This window comes from Callithrix jacchus, chromosome 16 (genome assembly GCF_049354715.1).
Source record: "Callithrix jacchus isolate 240 chromosome 16, calJac240_pri, whole genome shotgun sequence".
In the NCBI taxonomy this organism is placed as follows: domain Eukaryota; kingdom Metazoa; phylum Chordata; class Mammalia; order Primates; family Cebidae; genus Callithrix; species Callithrix jacchus.
In genome coordinates, this window is record NC_133517.1 from 74,165,644 (window position 1) to 74,187,600 (window position 21,957).

The window sequence follows — 21,957 nt, forward strand, 5'->3', positions numbered from 1 at the left end:
ACACATAAACACAGCTGCTCTTGCCTTCTCACAGTATTTCGCCTGAGCCAGGCATTGCTTCTCAGGACACTCCATCCTTCTTTCCTCTGTAGCACGTGGTGAAGGAGAACATGAAACCATGATGGGCCACACAGGGCAGATGAAGGGGCCGGGCGCAGATGTGCAGCGTGATGGTGATGGCACGTGTGCACAGGGCCGCGGGCCAGGAAGGCTGAAGCCCACCATGGCTATGCTTGCCAAGGCCGCCTTCCCCTGCGGTCCACTCCCTGAGTCAGGCGAGGGCACCATTCACAAATTCACACAGACACTTTCTAGGCTGGTGGCCTTGACTTGAGAACAGAGATTTCTAGATTCTCCCACTGACATGGTGGTTAGTGAAGACTCCCCAGGCTCGTGGAGCCCTATCTTCCCAGTCTCCCAGGAAAAATATAAGCAGGCCGATCTACTGATTTTCAGGAATGTGGAGGAATAAGGAATGCGAACTCTGGAGGTGAGGGAGAGGCCACCGACTACATACACAAAGCAGCCCAGAGGAAAGGGACGAGTGAGGAAATCCTCAGTGGGGGCTCTGCCTGTTTGTGTTTGGAAGGGCAGTGTGTTCCTAGGGCTGCTGGAACATAAGCCCCACAGAATGGGCACCTTCCACAACAGAAATCTATTCTCTCACAGTTCTGGAGGCTGGAAGTCCAAGACCAAGGTGTCTGCAGGGCGAGGTTCTTCCTTGGCCGCTCCCCTTGGCTCACTGACGGCTGTTCTCCTTTCTCTTGCTGCCCCTTCACGTGGTCATCCCTCTGTGTGCCTGTGCCCCGGGGATCTCCCTGCATGTCCAATTTCCTCTTCTTGAAAGGACACCAGTCAATTGCATTAAAAGTTTAAGGAGCTGCACACACGCCAGGTAGACTTGTGATGGTTAATTTCATGTTTCAACTTGACTGGGCTATGGAGCGCCCAGATACTTGGACAAACATTCTTCTAGATGTTTCTGCGAGGGTGTATCTGGATGATACCAACACCTGACTTTGTAGATTGAGTAAAGCAGATTATCCTTCTTAATTGGGATGGGCCTCAGGCAGTGGTTTCTCCGCTGAATATCCTATTCCAAATCCTGGATTTGCAATTAAAAAGGGGTGTGGAGCCCTGGAGGTCTGGGTGTGGGGAGGTCAACCTCGGGTTCAGCTTCAAAGGGGCTTGCATTCATATATTTCATCACAAATGTGGCCTGCCAGGGGAAAGAAAAAGGTGGTGGCACTCAGCTCACACGAAGGTGTCCAGAGCCTCGCCGCGTCTGGGGTTGGCACTGCCCTGATCTGTGGTTTGTCGGACTGAGAGAGAATGACATGGAGCAGTGACAGGGGCCAGGGAAGGTCTTTGTGAAGGGAGACATCAGTGCTGAGCCCTAGAAAGGAGAAGGAGCCAGCCACACAAAAGGTGGGCAGGGCAGGCCAGCCAGAGGGCAGAGCCTTGGGGAAGAGCTTGGCTGTGTTCAGCATGGAAGGGAGCTGCTAAGGGTGATGCCCTCTCCACCGGTGTGGATCCCCAAGGCACTTCTTCTTGGGTGTCTTGAGTTCTCCTCCACCCTCCAGGTAAGCACTGGTACCTGGGGCTCTCCTAGGCTCAGAAAACACATATTGCTTGAAGCTCAAAGATAGTTTAACGTGTAGAAAGTAAATCAGATTTGCCATTTAAAGTACAGCCCAACACCAGCCACTTCCCTGTTCACAAGCTTTCCCTCTGACTACAGCCAAGCTGCTACCCTCCCCAGGGCATAGATGGGGCCTCATAATGTCACCTCATGACGTCACCCACTTTCCCAGCTCACCTGCCAGCTCCATTCCCTGCCACCTCTCTTCCTGCCACTCACCTGGCCCACAGCCTCCACGTCCTCTCTGCCATTGCTCTCCTTATCCTTCCGCTGAGGACCCTGACATGGCACCTTTCATTCTCCACCCAGCCTGCTGCAAACCCTCACCTCTCCTAAAGTCCAACTCAGACGTTACCTCCTTCCTGAATCTTCTTCAAGAGCCTCAGCCCTTGTTACCACGCTGCACTATACAGGCCTCCCTTCCTCCTGCCCACTCTTAAGTTCTACTTCTGGCCGGGCATGGTGGCTCACGCATGTAACCCCAGCACTTTGAGAGACTGAGACTGGTGGATCACCTGAGGTCAGAAGTTTGAGACCAGCCTGGCCAACATGGCAAAACCCTGTCTCTACAAAAAATACAAAAATCAGTACATGTGGCGGTGAGCACCTGTAATCTCAGCTATTCGGGAAGCCGAGGCAGAAGAATCACTTGAACCAAGGAGGCAGTGGTTGCAGTGAGCCAAGATTGTACCACTGCACTCCAGCCTGGGCAAAACAACAACAATAAACCTGAAATATTTGAAGAAGCTGGTTTGGCATTTTCATGACAGGCCAGCAAGGAGACTAAGTGAAGGCGGGGCAGCCCTTCCTCCCCTGCATTCTGGAGGGACAGAGAGTGAAGGTGGTCTTGGGGTATCTGAGTGTTCGCCTCCCCTGTGGGAGCAAAGCTCCTCACCAGTGTTCAATCAGGGAGCATTGACTGTGCGCTGGGACTGTCTGTGGCACCGCTGTAGCATCCTGTGGATCCACAGAGATACCTGTAGCCTCTAGGCTCTTATGACGTAGATGGAGAGACAGGAGAGCAGGATCTGATGAGGACCAAGGGTAGTTGCAGGTCATTCCTAGAAGAGAGGAGCTCTGAGGAGCAGGGTCGATCATCAGCGACCCACACCTCCGCCCATGTTGGCTGACAGTCCTGTAGATAGGTCCTGTGATCCCAAGTCCCTGGCTCACAGATGCGCTTGACCCAGGATGTGATGATCACAGTATTTCTTTCATTCTCTCATGTTCTTCATGGTGGTTGTTCACATGCAGGTCCCTCCCAGCCTGATCTCGTCCTGGGAGTTATTTGTGGCTGACAGATGCAAGTCCCGGAGGTGACACCATGCCTGGCCATTGATGCTAAGCTGTGGCCGTTGAAATTCACACTGTAGTAGAGACTCCATATATATATATATGGTCTCCCAAAGTGCTGGAATTACAGGCCTGAGCCACTGCGCCCAGCTGAGACTCCATATGTTTAAAGACATGGAGTGACACTCTAGTAAGTAGGCCCTGGCGAGGGAGGTACAGCTGTGATTATAATCCGGAGCCGAATTAAAGACAGAACGTTACCAGGTTTTATAGGAGTTGAAAGTGGGCTAAGGACTTGTTCTGGCTTTCAGACTCACAATTGCCAGGTGTGTAAAACCACCCCTAATCCTCTGGTGGAAATGGTTGTCGGGGGGCCTTGAGACTCCAGAGCAGTGGCCCAGCCTGGAGTTGGGGAGTCTCAGAGGCTGTATCGCTTGGGTAAAGCTAGATCATGGTGTAGGAAGAAACAACCCCCAAATCGCAGCTACTTAAACAACAAAGGTTTAATTCTTGCATACTACATATCCATGGGGTGCGGGGTGGGGTGGATTCTGCTTATTGCTTAGGACCCTGGGCTGGCAGAAGAGGGCTTCCACTGGAGAGCCGCTTCTATGTGGCAACCTGTACCCAGGCTCTCAAAGCTTCTGCCAGAAGCAACCCTCAGCTCACGCTCCACTCACCAGGGCAACCCCCACCTAACCTCCCAGCAGGTAGCACGTCACACATCACAGGTGCCCAGGAGAGGAGAAATTGCACCCTTGTCAACAAAGGCCGCCATGGAGGAGAGACCGCTGATGGAGAGTGGTCAGGAGTGGGGGCTTGTTCCCACCTGCCAGTTCTCCCCTGTCCGCCAGGACTGAGCTGGACACAGGCACAGGCTGAGGCCTTTGGAAAGCTGAGCCTGAGAACTTCTGTCACCTGGCAAGCTTTGCCTTCCTTAAATTTTCTCAGCAGATGGTGAAATCCAATTTGGAATGCTCAGCCTGGGCGGGTTGTTCTAACCTCATCTCAGCCGTCAGCTGCGAAACAGCAGGGTCAGAGCTGGGGTTGAGAAAGCTACCAGGACCAAGGCGTTGTTTATTTTGTTTACTTTCAGGAACGAAGGAGGAAAAAAGTGAAGGACAGAAATACAATAATTAATAATAATAATAATAAAAGAAATCAGAAGCCAAGATGCCCCTGGCCATGCTGGGAGCAGGGGAGAATCCGCAAGGAGGATGGATGGGCAGAGGGGACCGGGGAGGATGCCACAGGCTGTCGTCAGAGGCCACCAGGAGGAAGAGCACGGTGCTCTCGGCCCTCCATAGAGCAGGCTGAGCTTCCCAGCTGAAAATCAAGGAAGGAGAAGACATTGCTGAGGTGAGCTGTGGGTGGCAGGAGAGGGCCTGGAAATGGGAGTCGCCACCTGCTCCCCTCTGACTCCCTCACTTCCCACTGACCCCGCTGTCACACCTGAGGTGCAGGGTTAACTGTCACTTTCTCTGGGAAGTTTCCTCTATGTCCCACCCACCACAGCGCCAGCCACCCCTGCTCTATGTTCTCTCTCACTCTTTTTTTGTGTGTGTGTGATGGAGTCTCGCTTGGTCGTCCAGTGCTGGAGTGCACTGGCGCAATCTCAGCTCATTGCAACCTCTGCTTCCTGGGTTCAAGCTATTCTCCTGTCTCAACCTCTTTAGTAGCTGGGACTACAGATGCATGCCACCACATTCAGCTAATTTTTGTATTTTTATTAGAGACGAGGTTTCACCATATTGGTCAGGCTGGTCTCAAACTCCTGACCTCAGGTAATCCATCCACCTCGGCCTCCCAAAGTGTTGGGGTTACAGGCATGAGCCACTGCGAGTGGCCCCTCCTGTAGGCTTTCTAAGCATACTGGATTTCTTTGCACTCATCTAGGCTGTGCCCTCAGGACCTAGCACTATCCCAGGAACAAAGAGGGGCACTGTGAATTGAGAAAGACTGAATGATGGGGCTTGTGAGGCTCAGCATTTTTCTTTAGATGACCAGGATGGACAGAGGCACCTAGATCTGGGGACAGCTGAGTCCTCCCTGCTGCTCAAGACTGGCATGGGCACTGTGGTGGGGTCCTGGCCACTGACAACTCAAGCTCCCAGGTCCAGCCTAGACTCCAGGGACCTCCAGGCCAGGCCAAGGCTCTCTGAAGCAAGAATCTGAGTCTATTAAACTGCCTTGTACAACCCAACCCCCAGACTCCTCAGCTGGCTCTATCCCTGGAGGCTACAGCTTCAGACAGCCCCGTACAACTCACAGATATGGGTTCTGGGGCCTTATCCCTAACTCATCCGGCTCAGGGATACCCTCGTATTAGCCTTTCCAAGGAGGAGAGGTTTCCACTACTCTCCTGAAACATCCAGAACATTCCCACACCTTCTCTTCAGGCTTTCTTTGCTGAATCTCTTGGGAGTGAACCATTCCTGGGCACTGGGAACCAGAAGTACCAACTTACCATCTACCACTTGGTCCCTCAGTTTACCCATTGTAAAACGGGCTCGTTTGCCGCTTCCTATTACAGACTTTTGGGGACCATTACTATGAAAGCCCTAGATGGAAGACAGGGACTCAGTTTTCATGATTTTGTTCTCTAGCTGCCCCACAACCTCCCTGGAACCTTCTGGAATGTGCTGCACAGGTCAAACTAGAGAGGGGAACCCAAGGACTGGTGGGGGTCAGCGAGTGGATGGCCTGGGCCTGGGAACACTGACCATGGCAATGATTTTGAGTGCCTTTTCCTTTACCTTTTCTTCTTCTTCTTTTTTTTTTTTTTTTTGAGAGGGAGTCTCCCTATTGCCCAGGCTGGAGTGCAATGGCACGATGTCGACTCACTGCAACCTCCACCTCCCGGGTTCAGGCGATTCTCCTGCCTCAGCCTCCCGAGTAGCTGAGATTACAGGCACACTCCACCATGCTTGGCTAATTTTTGTATTTTGTTTGTTTCATTTTCTTTAATCAGAAGTTCAGTCAAAATTTTTGTATTTTTAGTAGAGACTGGGTTTCACTATGTTGGCCAGGCTGGTCTCCAACTCCTGACCTCGTGATCCGCCCACCTCGGCCTCCCAAAGCGCCCGGCCTTGAGTGCCTTTTCAAAGGGAAGCGCGCTCAACACCGGTTGCTGTGGAGGTGGGTCCTCGGGCCTCCGGGAGTGCCCAGCCTGGGCCTGTGGAGGGCAGCGGGGGAAGGGACCTTCAGAAGTGAGGGGAGGCCTGCAGGAAGGGCCTCCAGGCGGGGGTCAGCCTCGGCACCAGGCCCAGCTGCTCCAGCTGCAGCCGCGTGGGCCTGTAGGCGCCCAGGTTGCTGTAGACGGCGGCGGGCAGGCCGTCGTGGGGCCGCGGGGACAAGTGGGCCTGGGGACTCGGGGCCCCCCAGGGGCTGTGGTGGGGCTTGAACCGGGGCGGTGGAGGCTGGTGCAGGACCGCGGGGCTGCCGGGCCCTAGAGACGCGGACACACTTCGGGCGCGGGGGTGGCTGGACGCCGAGCGGCCGCTGAAGGGGTTGGAGGACGTGCGGTCACTAGCGGAGCCGCTGCTGCTGCTGCTGCTGAGGCGGCCATTGGCGGGGACTGCTCGGGGAGGGGCGGGGGCGACCAGCCGCGGGGACCTCAGGCCCATCACGGGCTTGGAGGAGGCGTAGAGGTGGCGGAACTCCTCGTCAAACAGCTCCACCGCCTGGCCCGTGAACTTGGAGAGGATGTTCCGGTGCACGTGTCCGCAGAGCCAGGTGAAGCTGGAGGGGAAGAGGATAGACAGTGAGGGGGGAGGAGGGGGAGAGCAGGAGGGGGAAGGAGGGGAGGGTAAGTGAAAGGAGGAGGAGGGGAAGGGAGGGAGGAGGAGGAGGTGAGGGGGAGGAGAGAGAAGAAGAGGAGTAGGAGGAGGGAGAAGAAGAGGAGTGGGGAGGAGGGAGAAGAAGAGGAGGAGGAGGAGGGAGAAGAAGAGGAGGGGGGAGGAGGGAGAAGAAGAGGAGGAGGAGGAGGGAGAAGAAGAGGAGGGGGGAGGAGGGAGAAGAAGAGGAGTGGGGAGGAGGGAGAAGAAGAGGAGGAGGGGAGGAGGGAGAAGAAGAGGAGGAGGGGGAGGGAGAGGGAAGGGAGGGGAGAGGGGAAGGAGGGAAGAGGTGGGGGAGGGGGAAGAGGGAGAGGAGGGGAAGAGGAGGGGAGGGGGAAGGGAAAAGGTAGGGAGAGAAGGGGGAAGAGGAGGAGGGGAGACGAGAAGGACGAATAGGAGGCTTGGCCGGCCCCCACCCCAAGACCCTTCTGGGGTACCCTGGGAGTTGTGGGTCCCCTCAGGGAAGGGACGACAGGGAACCAACCCATGCCCACTGCCCCTCCTCGCGGGCTAATTTCACCCTGGCAGAAGCCCTGAGAGGGAGACGGCGCAGCGCCTCTCTTACAGACCACAAAACTGAGGCTCAGCGGCCAGAGCGTGTTTGCAGGAGAATAATTAAGACGCCAGAGCGAATCTTGGGCCTCAGGTCTCCCTCCTGGTGCTCAGATTGCAGCTCCTTAGCGGCTCCCTGAGGAGGCAGAAGGGGGCTGAGTCCCCGGCGTCCGGACTCCGCGCTCAGGGGAGTCACCCAGCAGCCGGGCTTTCTGGTCTCCATCTATGGAACGCGGCGCCAGCTCCCCTAACCACACCGCGGTCAGGGGTCAGGAAAGTCGCTGCAAAAGGCTGCGTTTTCATGAACATCTAAAGCGTTCCTGAAAGAGGATTCGGCTCCATTTTTAGGTACAGGGACCCCGCAGGGATGAGCGGGGGAGGAGCACCGTGCGCCACCCGGAGACGCTGACTGGCCGGGTTTATGGAGGAAGCACCCAGACACGGGGGTGGGGGGGGGGGGTCCGTGGGGGAAAGAAACCCTCAAGGACAGGCCTGGGCTCACCACTTACAGGTTAGCGGGAAAAACCAAATGCCTAAGGCACTTACTACTTTGTGTGATTCTCAGATTTAACCAAACTCTTTTCTATTTCGGATGGAAACTCCTTTCATCCCCCACCCGCAATGCTTGAGACTCTGGTGACAGCATAGACCTCCCAAGAGCACCAGGCTAGAGGTTCCTGGGCTCCTGCTCAGGTGAACTTGAAGCAAGGAGAGGAGGATGGTCGGGGGAATGGTTGCCAAGCCAGGACAGGGCCAGAGCTAAGTAGAAACGAGCCCACTAAGGATGGGGTCGCAGGTCCCCGCCCCCAGCCCACCTGTCTTGCCACCCAAAGGCTTGGCCTCAGCCCGGGGTTGGGGGTTCCCTGCTCTGCGAGGCAGGATGGGGCTGTACAGGGCTCCAATAATCCTGGGAACAGCAATGAGGCTTTGTTTAAATTTCACCTCCCGCCAGGAACCACCCACTCTCCAGTAAAGGTGAGCCAGCCCTGCCACTGTATAGGAGGTAAGCCCAGGGACCAACGGCCACGCTGCGCTCAGAAGCCAGACACCCTTTGTTGTCTGAACCAGGCTGTATCAGGCAACATAGCTGCTGCTTTGCTCAGCAGAACAAGTCCAAAGATGTCCTGGCAGCTCCTCAGGCCCCCAGCACCTATGTCCCCGAATGCACTGTGCCCCGGCCCCTAGAGCCACCACACACCTGCCACCCACCCACACAGCGCAGGCTTTAGCCTTTATACTTCTGATCACAGCCCATGAGCAGAAATACATTTTATTTCTATTGTTGTTGGCCCATAAGTCTGAGGCATCACTTCGTCATCGTCTTTAGCTCAAGACCAAACTCTACTTACTCATTGGTCTAGTCATCGCCCATTTTCATTTATTTAGCTATTTAATGGGTGATTTTAAATAACACAGTAAGCCCTTATGATCCCACCACCTAAAAGAAAAGGTAACTTTTTTTTTAAACTTCTTTTCTCTTGGCAGAGATGGGGGTCTTGCTATGTTGCCCAGACTGGTCTTGAACTCCCTGCTTGGCCTCCCAAAGTGCTGAAATTACAGGCATGAGCCACTGCACTTGGCCAAAGTAGCATCTTGAGGATGGTCCACATCTAGCCACAGGGTCTCTCCTTGTATCTTTTTCCCGGGACTCCTGAACTAGAACTTGGCACATCATGAATCCTGTGATCATAACACCCTCACTTTCCTTTTTCCATAATTGAATAAATATTTTATATATTATTGGAAGTAAATATCTTTGTTTTCATTGTGTTTATGTGTAATCTTGTGAGTTTTTTTCACTTAATATTACGTTGCTAAGATTTATCATGATTTCATTTGTTGCAATACTTCATTATACATATATATATATATATTTTTTGTTTTGAGATAGCATCTGGCTCTATTGCCCAGGCTGGAGTGTAGTGGTGCTATCTCAGCTCACTGCAACCTCTGCCTCCCAGGTTGAAACGATTCTCTTGCCTCAGCCTCCTGAGTAGCTGGGATTCCAGGCCCATGCTACCACACCTGGGTAATTTTTTTTTTTTTTTTTTTTTTTTTTTTAGGAGAGACAGGGTTTCACCATGTTGGTCAGGCTGGTCTCGAACTCCTGACTGCGTGATCCACCTGCCTTGACCGCCCAAAGTGCTGGGATTACAGGTGTGAGCTTTCTGGCCTGGCCTGCAGTACTTCATTTTTGACTGCTGTGTAATATGGCACTGATGGCTGTGTCGTGGTGCGTTCATCAGCTCCCTCTGGTAGGCATTTGGGTTCTGTTGGGAACCGTGCTGCTATGAACGTTCTCATATATGTCTTCTACCGTACATGTGGACCAGCTTCTTGTGGAAATATACCTAGGAGGACAGTTGCTGGGTTACAAACTAGGTGGGTATTTAGCTTTTGGAGAAAACTCCAAAATCTTTCCACAGTCATTGTCCCAATTTGCAATCCCATCAACAGTGTGTAAGAGATCCCTGAAATCCACCGTTTGCTGTGGTCAGTCTTTATTTCCGTGCTGATTGGAGAGGTGTGAAATGGAGACTCATTCTAGCCTCAGCTCACATTTTCCGGATCCCATGATGCTGCACATCTTGCCACGTATTTGTTTTTTAACCACGTGTTTTCTCTTTGGTGAAACACTTGCTTATGTCCCCCACCTGCTTCTCTGTTGTGTTCTTGTGCCCTTGTGAATCTCAGCATTAATCTCTGTCATGGGCGTGCATCCTGAATAGCTGCTTCCAGTTCGTAACTGACTTTTCACCTGCTTTAAGATGTCTTTCTTTCTTTTCTTTTTTTTTGAGATGGAGTGTCACTCTGTCACCCAGGCTGGAGTGCAGTGGCACGATATTGGCTCACTGCAACCTCCACCTCCTGGGTTCAAGCGATTCACCTGCCTTGGCCTCCCAAGTAGCTGGGACCACAGGTACGAACCACCACACCCGGATAATTTTTGTATTTATAGTAGAGATGGGGTTTCACCATGTTGCCCAGGCTCGTCTTGAACTCTTGACCTCAGGTGATCCACCCACCTCGGCCTCCCAAAATGCTGGGATTACAGGCGTGAGCCACCGCGCCGGACCCTGAACCAACATTCTTAATTGTATCATAGTCAGATTAAGCAAACGTTTATGGTCAATGCTTTTTTTTTTTTTTTTACTATGTGTTTGTTTATTTGTTTTCCAAAGAAATCTACTAAGAGTTTTAAAGTTTATTTTCAACATTTAAATTATTTTCATCTATTCCAAGTCTATTTGTAAGCAAATGCATGCGAGGTGGGTAGTAATCCCATTTAACAGACGGGGAGTTATTTTTTCCGGTTCCTCCTTTCCCCACTGCTCTGGCATGCCCTGTCGTGTGTGAGTCTGAGCCTGAGCTTTCTCTTGTGTGTGTCAACATGTCCCTCCTCCAATGCCACATTGTCTTGATTACTGCAGTTTCGTGACAAGTTCTGAACTCTGCTAGGGCGAGTCCTCCCTGCTTGTTTTTCTTCTTCAGATTTATCTTGGCTATTCTTGGAAAAGCACATTTTACTTCATGACCTACAAGTACATAACTACACAATAATTTCCAGAACATCCCTGACCTCAGTCTGCTCTGATTATTTTTATTCTATTCTGTGTCATTAAAAAAATGCTAGACATCATCTACTAAATTGATTTCACACCCCACTAACAGTTGGTGAGGCACAGTTTGAAAAACTGTATTCTTTCAGCACACTGGATGGCCAGAACCCAAAGTGCTTTTACTCGTTCATTCATTCAACAAATATTTGTGGTCATGTATAACACATCAGGTGCTGTATTTACTGTACTTCATGCCAGGAAGGCAACGGAGAAGAAAACATACCCAGTCCAGTCCCTGACCTCATGCTGTTTGCAATCTTGGTTAATCAAGTTCACAAGTAGTTCCAAATCATGATGGGTGTGAAGCCATGGAGGTTAAGAGGAGTTGGGACGGGGTGAATCAGAGGTCTCTGAGGCAATGATCTGGAAGCTGCCACCTGCAACATGCGGTGTTAGCAAGATAGAGACAGCAGGAATGAGCTCTCCCACGGAGGGCACGGATAGCAAGTGCAAAGGCCCTGAGGCTGGAAAGAGCATGAGACACCCAGGAGGAGTCGCGTGCGGCTCCAACACAGTGGAGGAGGGGGGATCCCACTGAGACAGAGATCCTGGTAAGGATGGAGTTTTTTTTTTTTTTTTAGGAGCAGTGGCGAATATTGAAGGATTTTAAAGATGAAAGTGGTTTGATCTCCTTTGTGTTTCTGTTCCTGGGAGAGAAAACCCATGGGTGTCAGTGAGGGCAGGGCAGGAAGCCAGTCAGAAGCGAGGAGGTGTCTTGCTGTTGTTCCCCTGCTGTTCTGGGTGCTGATTTTGCCTGCCTACTCCCCACCCCCTGAAATCCTTCTCAGCCTTCAACTCCCGACTCCAGCCAATGGCACCGACCTCCTGGACCCACGAGGCAGAAGTGGGGGCTCCCTCTCGGCTGACCCCAGAGCACTTCCGTAGCTCCTGCTGATCTTAGAGCACACACACCACTCCACCTGCCCACTCAGCAGTGTTTCTTGATGGCACTGGCTGGGCACCTGTGCTGGGTCAGACCCTCGACCAGCCCTTCAGGGTTGAAATGCACCACCTCAGCCCTCTAGCCTCGGAGGAGGAAGCAGGGCTCGTCAGATTGGGAGAACCGTATACAACCAGAAGGAGGGGCCAAAATATCTGAAGCCCCCAGGTACCTGGGCTAAAAGAAAGAGATGAAGGACCTCTTCTGGTTTGTTTTCTTGTTTTTGCTGGAAACAACTCTAAGGAGAGACTGGTCCCAGGGAAGATGATCCCTGAAAGGCTGGTAAACAGATCACCTTTGAATGTCAAGTACAAAATCATTGTGGGTTTCCTGTGCTCCCTCCAGGAGCTGGCTCCTCCACAGGAGGAATGACAGTAAACACAAATGGCCCCGCATGGATCCAGGCCACGACCACCCTCATCCTGAGCCACACATCAGGCTAACAATGTGTGGCAGCCCAGCCGCCAGCTTCACAGGCACTGGAGAGCCAGTGACTCTTGTCAAGGAACTGGTGACTGTGGACCAGTTGCCTCCCCTTTCTATACCTTAATCCCCCACCCTGTCAATTAGGAGGATAACACCTTCTTCAAAGCATCGTCATAAGGATTAAATCCTTATTATAGTCCTTTTTTATTTTTTGAGATGGAGGCTCGCTCTGTCCCCAGGCTGGAGTGCAATGGTGCAATCTTGGCTCACTACAACCTCCACCTCCGGGGTTCAAGCGATTCTCCTGCCTCAACCTCCCAAGTAGCTGGGACTACAGGCACACACCACCGTGCCCGGCTAATTTTTTGTACTTTTAGTAGAGACGGGGTTTCACCATGTTGGCCAGAATGGTCCCAATCTCTTGACCTCGTGATCTGCCTGCCTCGGCCTCCCAAAGTGCTGGGATTGCAGGTGTGAGCCGGCTGCTGGCTTCTTTACTTGGGGAGTGGGTTGGGCAGTGGGGTTGAGAGGGCTTAGGGGTTGAGGGGGTGGGAGAAGGCATGTTTCTCCAGCACTTTCCCTCTAACAAACCCTGCAGAAGGACGACACCCATGCCCTTCCCTCCTAGAATAATGCTTCACAAATAACATACATTAGTGTTCTTTAATAATAATAGCTCTTTTCTAATTCACAGAAACCTATTGGAAAGTGAGGTCAAATCATTTTACACAACAGACCAAAAAAATATACAATATCAGTTAAGCATAAAAATGCTGGTAACAGTAGTAATCATGGCCTGCCTGGTCAAACTCACTACTCCTCTTCAGACAGACCCTGCTTGGAATTGTAATTATTAAAATCAAAATAAATTTGAAAGTATAAGTAATACTGATGTCTTAGCAATACACTCTTAAGTGACTGTTTTTTAGTGCATCTCAGGTGCCCAGCAGCTAAGTATTTACACTTGCTGTTTTCTTTTCTTTTCTTTTTTTTTTTTTTTTGAGACGGAGTTTCGCTCTTGTTACCCAGGCTAGAGTGCAATGGCGAGATCTCAGCTCACCACAACCTCCGCCTCCTGGGTTCAGGCAATTCTCCTGCCTCAGCCTCCTGAGTAGCTGGGATTACAGGCACGTGCCTCTGTGCCCAGCTAATTTTTTGTATTTTTAGTAGAGACAGGGTTTCACCATGTTGACCAGGATGCTCTGGATCTCTTGACCTCGTGATCTGCCCACCTCAGCCTCCCAAAGTGCTGGGATTACAGGCGTGAGCCACCACGCCCGGCTACACTTGCTGTTTTACTTAATTCTACAACAACAGTTCTAATACAAATAGATGTCTTATTATTTTCCACTTTGTTCTGATGAGGAAACAGGCCCAGGGAGATTACAGGTACACAGCTATTAAGAGTTGGGTATCGAGGCTGGCTCGGTGGCTCAAGCCTGTAATCCCAGCACTTTGGGAGGCTGAGATGGGCAGATCATGAGGTCAAGGGATGGAGACCATCTGGACCAACATGGTGAAACCCCGTCTCTACTAAAAATACAAATATTGGCTGGGTGTGGTGGTGCAAGCCTGTAATCCCAGCTACTCGGGAGGCTGAGGCAGGAGAATCACTTGAACCTGGAAGGCAGAGGTTGCAGTGAGCTGAGATCTCATCACTGCACTCCAGCCTGGCGACAGAGTGAGTCTCCGTCTCAGAAAAAAACCAAAAGAGTTGGGTATAGAGGCTGGGAGTGGTGGCTCACCCCTGTAATCCCAGCACTTTGGGAGGCTGAGACTGGCAGATTACTTGAGGTCAGGAGTTCAAGACCAGCCTGGCCAACATGGTAAAACCCCCGTCTCTACTAAATATACAAAACAATTAGCCGGGTTTTGTTTATTTATATATTTGGTGGCGAGAGCCTCTAATTCCAGCTACACAGGAGGCTGAGGTGGGAGGATCGCTTGAGCCAGGAGGCTGACGTTGCTGTGAGCTGAGATCATGCCACCATCTCACTAGGCAATAGAGCATCTCAAAAAAAAAAAAAAAAAAAAAGTCAGGTATGACCTAACATGTTTAAATTCTTGTTCTTCTGGAGAAGGCATAATGTATGAGATATTATGTTTGGTTTAAAAGTGAAATGATGTGGGTTTGAGGATTTGAGGGTGGAACAATTCATATTTTGAGAAGCTGAAGATAGATAATCTGTTTTCCTGACAGTGTTAAAGGGAAGTTTATCTTGGGAATGTGTTTCAGCTTAATCTGCCCAGCATTTGAGACCCATCTGGGAGAGGAAAAAGCCCCCACTCCTAGTGCAGTTCTGACCTCCCTGACGTGTTCAAAATCCCTCCCAGTTGCTTAAGCTTCTTCATGAGTTCTCATCATATGCACAGATAATAAGAACTTGTTTCTCAGCCTTTTATCTTTACATCTCTGTTTCCAAATGATTGTGTTCCCAGGCCTTCTCCTTTTTCTACAGATATACCCGCCCCATGGTCGTGTGCAAAGCAGCTAGTGCGTCCTGGGAGGGTGCAACATTTCCCAAAAATAATTGCCTGATCTTTAACTTTGGGGCAGGACTTTTTTTTTTTTTTTTTTTTTGAGACGGAGTTTCACTCTTGTTACCCAGGCTGGAGTGCAATGGCGCGATCTCGGCTCACCACAACCTCCACCTCCTGGGTTCAGGCAATTCTCCTGCCTCAGCCTCCTGAGTAGCTGGGATTACAGGCACGCGCCACCATGCCCAGCTAATTTTTTGTATTTTTAGTAGAGATGGGGTTTCACCATGTTGACCAGGATGGTCTTGATCTCTTGACCTTGTGATCCACCCGCCTCAGCCTCCCAAAGTGCTGGGATTACAGGCTTGAGCCACTGCGCCCGGCCAGGGGCAGGACTTTATAGATAAGAGCATCTGGGTAAGAAGTTTTTTTTTTTTTTTTTTGAAATGGAGTCTTGCTTTGTTGCCAGACTGGAGTGCAATGGCATGATCTTGGCTCACTGCAACCTCCACCTCTTGGATTCAAGCAATTCTCCTGCCTCAGCCTCCCATGTAGCTGGGATTACAGGCGTGCGCCATCACACCTAGCTATTTTTATATTTTTAGTAGAGATGGGGTTTTGCCATGTTTGCCAGCCTGGTCTCAAACTCCTGACCTCAGGCGATCCACCGGCCTTGACCTCTGAAAGTGCTGGGATTACAGGCATGAGCCACCACGCCCAGCCAGGTCACTTTAAAGTGGATCATGAGGAGAGTTCAAACTGTGCCTGTTCTTCGATTTCTTCCTTATATTCAGGGAATCCTCAGCTCTTCCAGCCCGTGGCTCAGCCTCCTTCTTCCCTTTACTGATGTTCCCCAGGGCAGAATGTCTGTCTAGAAAGGGAGTGTCAAGAACGCTGCAAAAATTCCTCAGCTAATATTCACAATGGACAGAAGGGGGAAACACCCCAATGTCTATTGACTGGTGAACAGATAAACCAATCATGGTCCATCCCGTCCATGGAATATTGCTCAGCCACAAAAAGGGATGAAGTGCTGACACTCTACAGCTTGGGGGAGCCTCGAAATCGTTAAGTGAAAGAAGTCAGCCACAAAATGCCGCATATTGAATTAGGATACCATTTACATGAAGCACCTAGGACAGGCTCTTATGTTGGACCCTCCATGCTACGAAGGGCATTGCAGACCCCAGGGCAAGCTGGGCAGGAAGGTGTGAACTGCACTTGAGATGCCTCCTAAACCTCATTCTTTTTTTCCCATAGCCTTGTTCTCCTACCTTCAAATTCTAAAACATTTGAGGAGAAATTGTCTGTACAAGACATATTCTGGAGATTCTTCGCTGAAAACTGGCCCCACCTTAGGCCTGGAAGGGCAGCTGTGTTTTTGCCACATGCCAAGTTCCCTTCTGCCAGCCCTGCCCCAGCCACAGGTTACTGGCTCGGGGTGGACACCAGACTCAGAGGCAGCTCATCCATTGGTTGGTGATCTGGGCTGACAGAATGGCTGGACCTGGGGTGACAGTGGTGGGGGCTGGGCTGGGAGGCCCCAACGCTCAGGGATGAGGAGGTCAGATTTAACTCATACGATCCATGAGGCAGGAGAGAGAACCAGAAAAATAAGCTAAACAACAGGCCTGTGGGCCCACGAAAGCCAGAGTGAGCGGCTTTGACCCTAGCTCTTCCCAGACTTGGGGAGGCCTGGCAGCCCCTGCTCCTGCCTCTGGCTGTGCCTGAGATTAACTGCCAGCCTCACAGCATCCCCTCCATTCTGCCTTGACTTAGGCAGTTTAAGTAGATTTTCTGTGCCTTACAGTGAAACAGCCTTGACGAACTTAATAGGAACCAAAATGTCAAAAAACAGTACACGAAGGTCCTTGTGTTGGGAAGAGAGAATTATGACACAATTTTAGACTTTGTTTGGAAAATGTGTAAAGTATTTTAAAAACTGAAGGAGTCCCATTAAAGGAAAATAGTAAAAATATAGTTTATTGAGCTTCGTAGCAAGCAGAAAAAAAAAAGGGAGAGTAATATGAAAACCTGGGCCGGGCATGCTGGCTCACGCCTGTAATCCCAGCACTTTGGGAGGCTGAGGCGGGTGGATCACGAGGTCAGGAGATCGAGACCATACTGGCTAACACAGTGAAACACCGTCTCTACTAAAAATTTAAAAACCAGTTAGCTGGGTGTGGTGGTGGGCATGCCTGTAGTACCAGTTACTGAGGAGGCTGAGGCAGGAGAAGGCAGGAAAATCACTTGAATACGGGAGGCAGAGGTTGCAGTGAGCTGAGATGGCATCCTTGCACTCCAGCCTTGGGGAAACAGAGCAACATTCCATCTCAAAAAAAAAAAAAAAAAAAAAGAAAGAAAGAAAACCTGTCCATTCAACTCCAAACACAAAAGGGGAAAAGCAAAGCAAAGTTAAAATATAAATATTAGAAATAAACTTAAATAGATCAGCAATCACAGTGACTAAGGAGATTATACCTATTAAAAGACAGAGATGATAAAATTATACTTTTAAATACTTGAATAAGGCTGGGAGCGATGGGGTTCATGCCTGTAATCCCAGTACTTTGGGAGGCTGAGGTGGGTGGGTCATCCAAAATCAGGAGTTTGAGACCAGCCTGACTATCATTGCGAAACCCCATCTGTACTAAAAGTACAAAAACTAACTGGGCATGGTGGTGCAAGCCTGCAATCCCAGCTACTTGGGAGGCTGAGGCACGAGAATTACTTGAACCCAGGAGGCGGAGGCTGTGGTGAGTGGTGATTGAGCCACTGTACTCCAGCCCAGGCAACAGAGTGAGACTCTGTCTCAAAAAAAAAAAAGAAAAATTAGGCCGGGCAGATGGCGCACACCTATAATCCCAGCACTTTGGGAGGCTGAAGCAGGTGGATCACGAGGTCCAGAGATTGAGACCATCCTGGCCAACATGGTGAAACCTCATCTCTACTAAAAAAAAAACTAGCTAGACATGGTGGCATGCACCTGTAGTCCCAGCTACTCGGGAGGCTGAGGCAGAAGAATCGCTTGAACTCGGGAGGCAGAGGTTACAGCAAGCCGAGATGGCGCCACTGCACTCCAGCATGGCGACAGAGCAAGACTCCGTCTCAAAAAAAAAAAAAAAAAAAAAAATTAATGCTATGTTGTTCATAAAAGACACACTTAAAATCTAACCACAAGTTGAAAATAATGGGATGGAGAGAAAGTTATACTCTGTGCTGTAGACTAAATGTCTGTGTCTCTCCCAGATTCGTATTTGAAATCCTAATCCCCAATGTGATGGTATTAGTGTGTAGGACCTTTGGGGCATGACTGGGTCATGAGGGTAGAACCTTCGTGAATGGGGTTAGTGTCCTTGCAAAAGAGGCCCCCGTGAGCTCTCTCACCCTTTTTTTACCATGACGGATAATGATACACTTTTACTGTGTGAAGACAGTGAAAAGACAGCAGTCTACGAGACAGAAAGCGGGCCTTCCCCAGACACTGAATCTGCCAACACCTTGACCTTGGACTTCCCAGACTTCAGGACTGTGAATAATGAGTTTCCATAGTTTATAAGCTACCCAGTCTATGGTATTTTGTTATAGCAGCCCCAGTGGACTAAGACATTGTACAAAGATAAGCCCAAGGAAGACTGGAGGTCATAATATTAATATCGCCGAAAGTGGAATTTCAGCTAAATGGCACTAATAAGGCTAAAGAAAGATAGCACAGTTTAAATGTAAGGGTTTTTTTTTCTTTCTTTCTCTCTTTCCCTTTATGCTCATTTGTCTCTGGCTAGAGATTCTGCAGTTGGCTTCACCTGCCTTTGGAACAGCCTCTCCAGCTCCTGCTCCCTGGGAAACAGCGCACCCAAACCACCCGCTGGAGGCCTGCCTTTCACTCCCAGCGTATTCCAGTGTTTGTGCTCGTATTTCATTGGTCACTGCTGTGTTTGCAGCAGAGGAAGTAAGATAAGACACAACCAGTTGCCCCTTCTGCACTCTGTCACATTCATCACCTTCCTAAATAAAATGTTCCCAAATGACCTTCGGCTGTTCCTCTCTTCCTCAATTGCTCTCTCATTTCATCCCTCTCACAAAACCCGCCATCAAATCCACTTCCCTAGTGCCGCCACTGAGAACATTTCAAAGAATATCTTTTAAGCTCTGTAGTCGAGTTTCAAAGACAGACCCAGGCAAGGCAGCATTGCTAGAATAAGTGAATGGTCAGTCATTTGGATGTAGGAGTCTATGTGTGAGGGTCTAAACACAAATCGAGGCCAGGCGCTGGGCTCCTGCCTATAATCCCAACACTTTGGGAGGCTGAGCCTGGTGGATTGCCTGAGCCTAGGAGTTTGAGACTGGCCTGGGCAACATAGAGAGACCCTAGTGCTATAAAAAATTAGAAGTTAGCTAGGTATGGTGGTGCACACCTAAAGTCCTAGCTACTTGGGAAGCAGAGGTGGGAAGAGCTCAGGAGATCGAGGCTGCAGTGAGTTGTGATCACGCCACTGCACTCCAGCCTGGGTGACACATCTAGACTTTGTCTCAATCAATAAAAAGAATTGAAGAGACATTTTCTCCAGATAGACATGCAGAGGACCAAGAAGCACAAGACCTTGACATGGTTGGCCATCAGGGAAAAATGCAAACCAACAAAACACAAGACATCACTTCACACCCCCAGGATCATCAAAGAGGGGAACAATGATAGGTGCTGCCTAGGATGCAGACATTAGAACCCTCATACATTGCTGGCAGCAATGTAAAATGGTATGGCCATTTTACATTCCATTATGTGGAATAAAAATCTGGCAGTTCCTTAAAGGGTTAAACATAGCATTGCTCTGTCACCCACAATGTCACTGCTAGCAGATGCTCAAGAGAACTGAAAATCTGTGTCCACACAAGAAGTTGTACGTGAGTGTTCACAGCAGCATTATTCATTAGGACCAAAAAGTGGAAACACTCCAAAAGCCCATCAACTGATGAATAAATAACATGTGGTACGTCCATACAACGGTGGGAATCTTGAACACACTTTGCTAAGTGAAAGAAGCCAGTTGCAGAAGACCCCATATATGATTCTATTCATATGAAAGATCTAGAATTGCCAAATCTACAGTGGCAGAAGGTTGATTAGTGGTGGTGTAGGACTGGGGAGATCTGAAGGAGGTGGGGGGTGACTGCTAATGGTTATGGGATTTTTTTAATCGGGATGATAATAATGTTCTAGAACTGACTGTGGTCATTGTTGCACAACTCTGGAATTATACCAAAAATCAATGAATTGCACACTTCAATGACTCATATGGCATGTGAATTAATACATCTCAATACATTTATTTTAAAATAAGAAAAATTAAATAAATGAAATGGGTCTGGGCACAGTGGCTCACACCTGAAATCCCAGCACTTCGGGAGGCCACGGCAGGATCCTGACCTTGGATCACCTGAGGTCAGGAGCTTGAGACCAGCCTGGCCAACATGGTGAAATCCTAAAGTCTCTACTAAATCCTTAGTCTCTACTGAAAAAACAAAAATTAGCCAGGTGTGATGGTGGTACCTGTAATCCCAGCTGCTTGTGGGCCTGAGGGAGGAGAATAGCTTGAACCCTGGAGGTAGAGGTTGCAGTGGGCTGTGATTGCACCATTGCACTCCAGTCTGGGTGACAGGGTGAGACTTCATTTCAAAAAAAAAAAAAAAAGGAAAAAAGTGTAAGGGGGTGTGCACACACACAAGTAAACAAATTTTTTATCACTTTATAATCACATCTAAGATAACTGAGGAGGGAAAAAAGGATTCTATGTCCTATTGCAATATTAAGGGAAACTGAGGAAATGCCTCTCTACCTGGAATTCTCACCAGGCCCAGATTTCCTGCCTCTCACCCCATTTATGTGAAGCAGCTCCAGCTCCCGGCAGAGGGAGACGTCCTGGGAGCTGCTAGTGGTGTGTGTGTGAGCAGCAGAAGCTGGTCTGCACCTCACTCTGCCCTTGTCCTCCATGAATCCTTGACCCAAGATGAATCCAGGGCTCACCTGTAAGATCCAGACAGGGCGAACCTCCAGTCTGAGATGATGAACTTCTCCCGGATTTGGCCAGCGAATTTCCTGCCTGACTTGGCACAGTACACCTCTCCTTCCACACTTCGGATGGAAATGTTCTGTTGGAGGGAAAGTCGAGGTGTCATTCCCTAATTCTGTTTATAGAGATACATTTGGGCGTGAGGCTGGATGTGTGTGTTCCCCTTACCCCCATTCTGTGTTGAAACGTAATCCCCAGGGTGATGGTATTAGAAGGTGGGGCCTTTGGGAGATTAGGTCATGAAAGTGGAGTTCTCCTGAATGGGATGAGTGCTTTATTATTTATTTATTTATTTTTGAGACAGAGTCTCGTTCTGTCACCTAAGCTGGAGTGCAGTGGCCCAATTTCGGCTTACTGCATCCTCTGCCTCCCAGGTTTAAGTGAGTCTTCTGCCTTAGCCTCCTGAGTAGCTGGGACTACAGGTGCATGCCACCACGTCCAGCTAATTTTTTGTATTTTTAGTAGAGGCGGGATTTCACCATGTTAGCCAGTATGGTCTCGATCTCCTGACCTTGTGATCTGCCTGCCTCAGCCTCCCAAAGTGCTGGGATTACAGGTGTGAGCCACTGCACTCAGCAGATGAGGGCCTTATAAAGGAGGCCTAGAGAGCTGCCTCACCCCTTCTGCCACGTGAGGACACAGCAAGAAGACAGCCATTTATAAGCCAGGAAGTGACCTTCACCAGACGCCTAATCTGCCAGCACCTTGATCTTGGAGTTCCCAGCCTCTAGAATCATGGGGAATACATTTCTGTTGTTAAAGCCACCGGTCTATGGAATTCTGTTATAGAAGCTGTGATGGACTAAGACAATTTGTGTAGGAAAATGGCTGGCAGAAGGCTCACTAAGATGGAGATGTATTATCTCTGGTTGGTGGGATTCTGGGCCATATTAATTTTTTCCTTGGGCTGAATTGTTTAAATTGTCTTCATTGTCTTCGCATTAGCTGGCAACAAAAAGAAAAAGGGAAGGGGGTAGGATTCAAATAAGGCAGCAAATAAAAGCAAGGCAAGGGCCTGATGCCCATGGAGCCCTTAGGCTGGGCCTCCGTGAGCCACAAGAGGCCTGGCAGTCAGTTGGAGGCAAGCCCAGTCCTGCCTTGT

At 49.9% G+C, this 21,957-nt stretch overlaps 2 protein-coding genes across 7 annotated transcripts in view; one reads left to right on the forward strand and one right to left on the reverse strand.

The window, feature by feature from the left end:
- The window catches only part of C16H8orf76 (chromosome 16 C8orf76 homolog), a 49,559-nt gene extending 30,743 nt beyond the window's left edge, over positions 1 to 18,816 (forward strand). For 4 of the 5 annotated variants that reach the window (XR_013528129.1, XR_013528127.1, XR_013528130.1 and 1 more), the window contains 2 exons: positions 4,032 to 6,670; positions 18,570 to 18,816. Coding sequence is in view for 1 of the 5 variants with exons in the window: in XM_035277146.3 (XP_035133037.1) it covers positions 4,032 to 4,265 (234 nt within the window). In the remaining 4 variants the exon portion in view is untranslated. The remainder of the gene's footprint in view (positions 1 to 4,031; positions 6,671 to 18,569) is intronic. The other variant, XM_035277146.3, reaches the window with a different exon arrangement.
- The window catches only part of FAM83A (family with sequence similarity 83 member A), a 28,723-nt gene continuing 10,772 nt past the window's right edge, over positions 4,007 to 21,957 (reverse strand). Inside the window, exons 3-4 of one of the 2 annotated variants that reach the window (XM_054246773.2) lie at positions 20,810 to 20,934; positions 4,007 to 6,676 (exon numbers count right to left, since the gene is read on the reverse strand). In XM_054246773.2, the coding sequence (XP_054102748.2) occupies positions 6,139 to 6,676; positions 20,810 to 20,934 (663 nt within the window). In that variant the 3' untranslated portion in view covers positions 4,007 to 6,138. The remainder of the gene's footprint in view (positions 6,677 to 20,809; positions 20,935 to 21,957) is intronic. The other variant, XM_054246774.2, reaches the window with a different exon arrangement.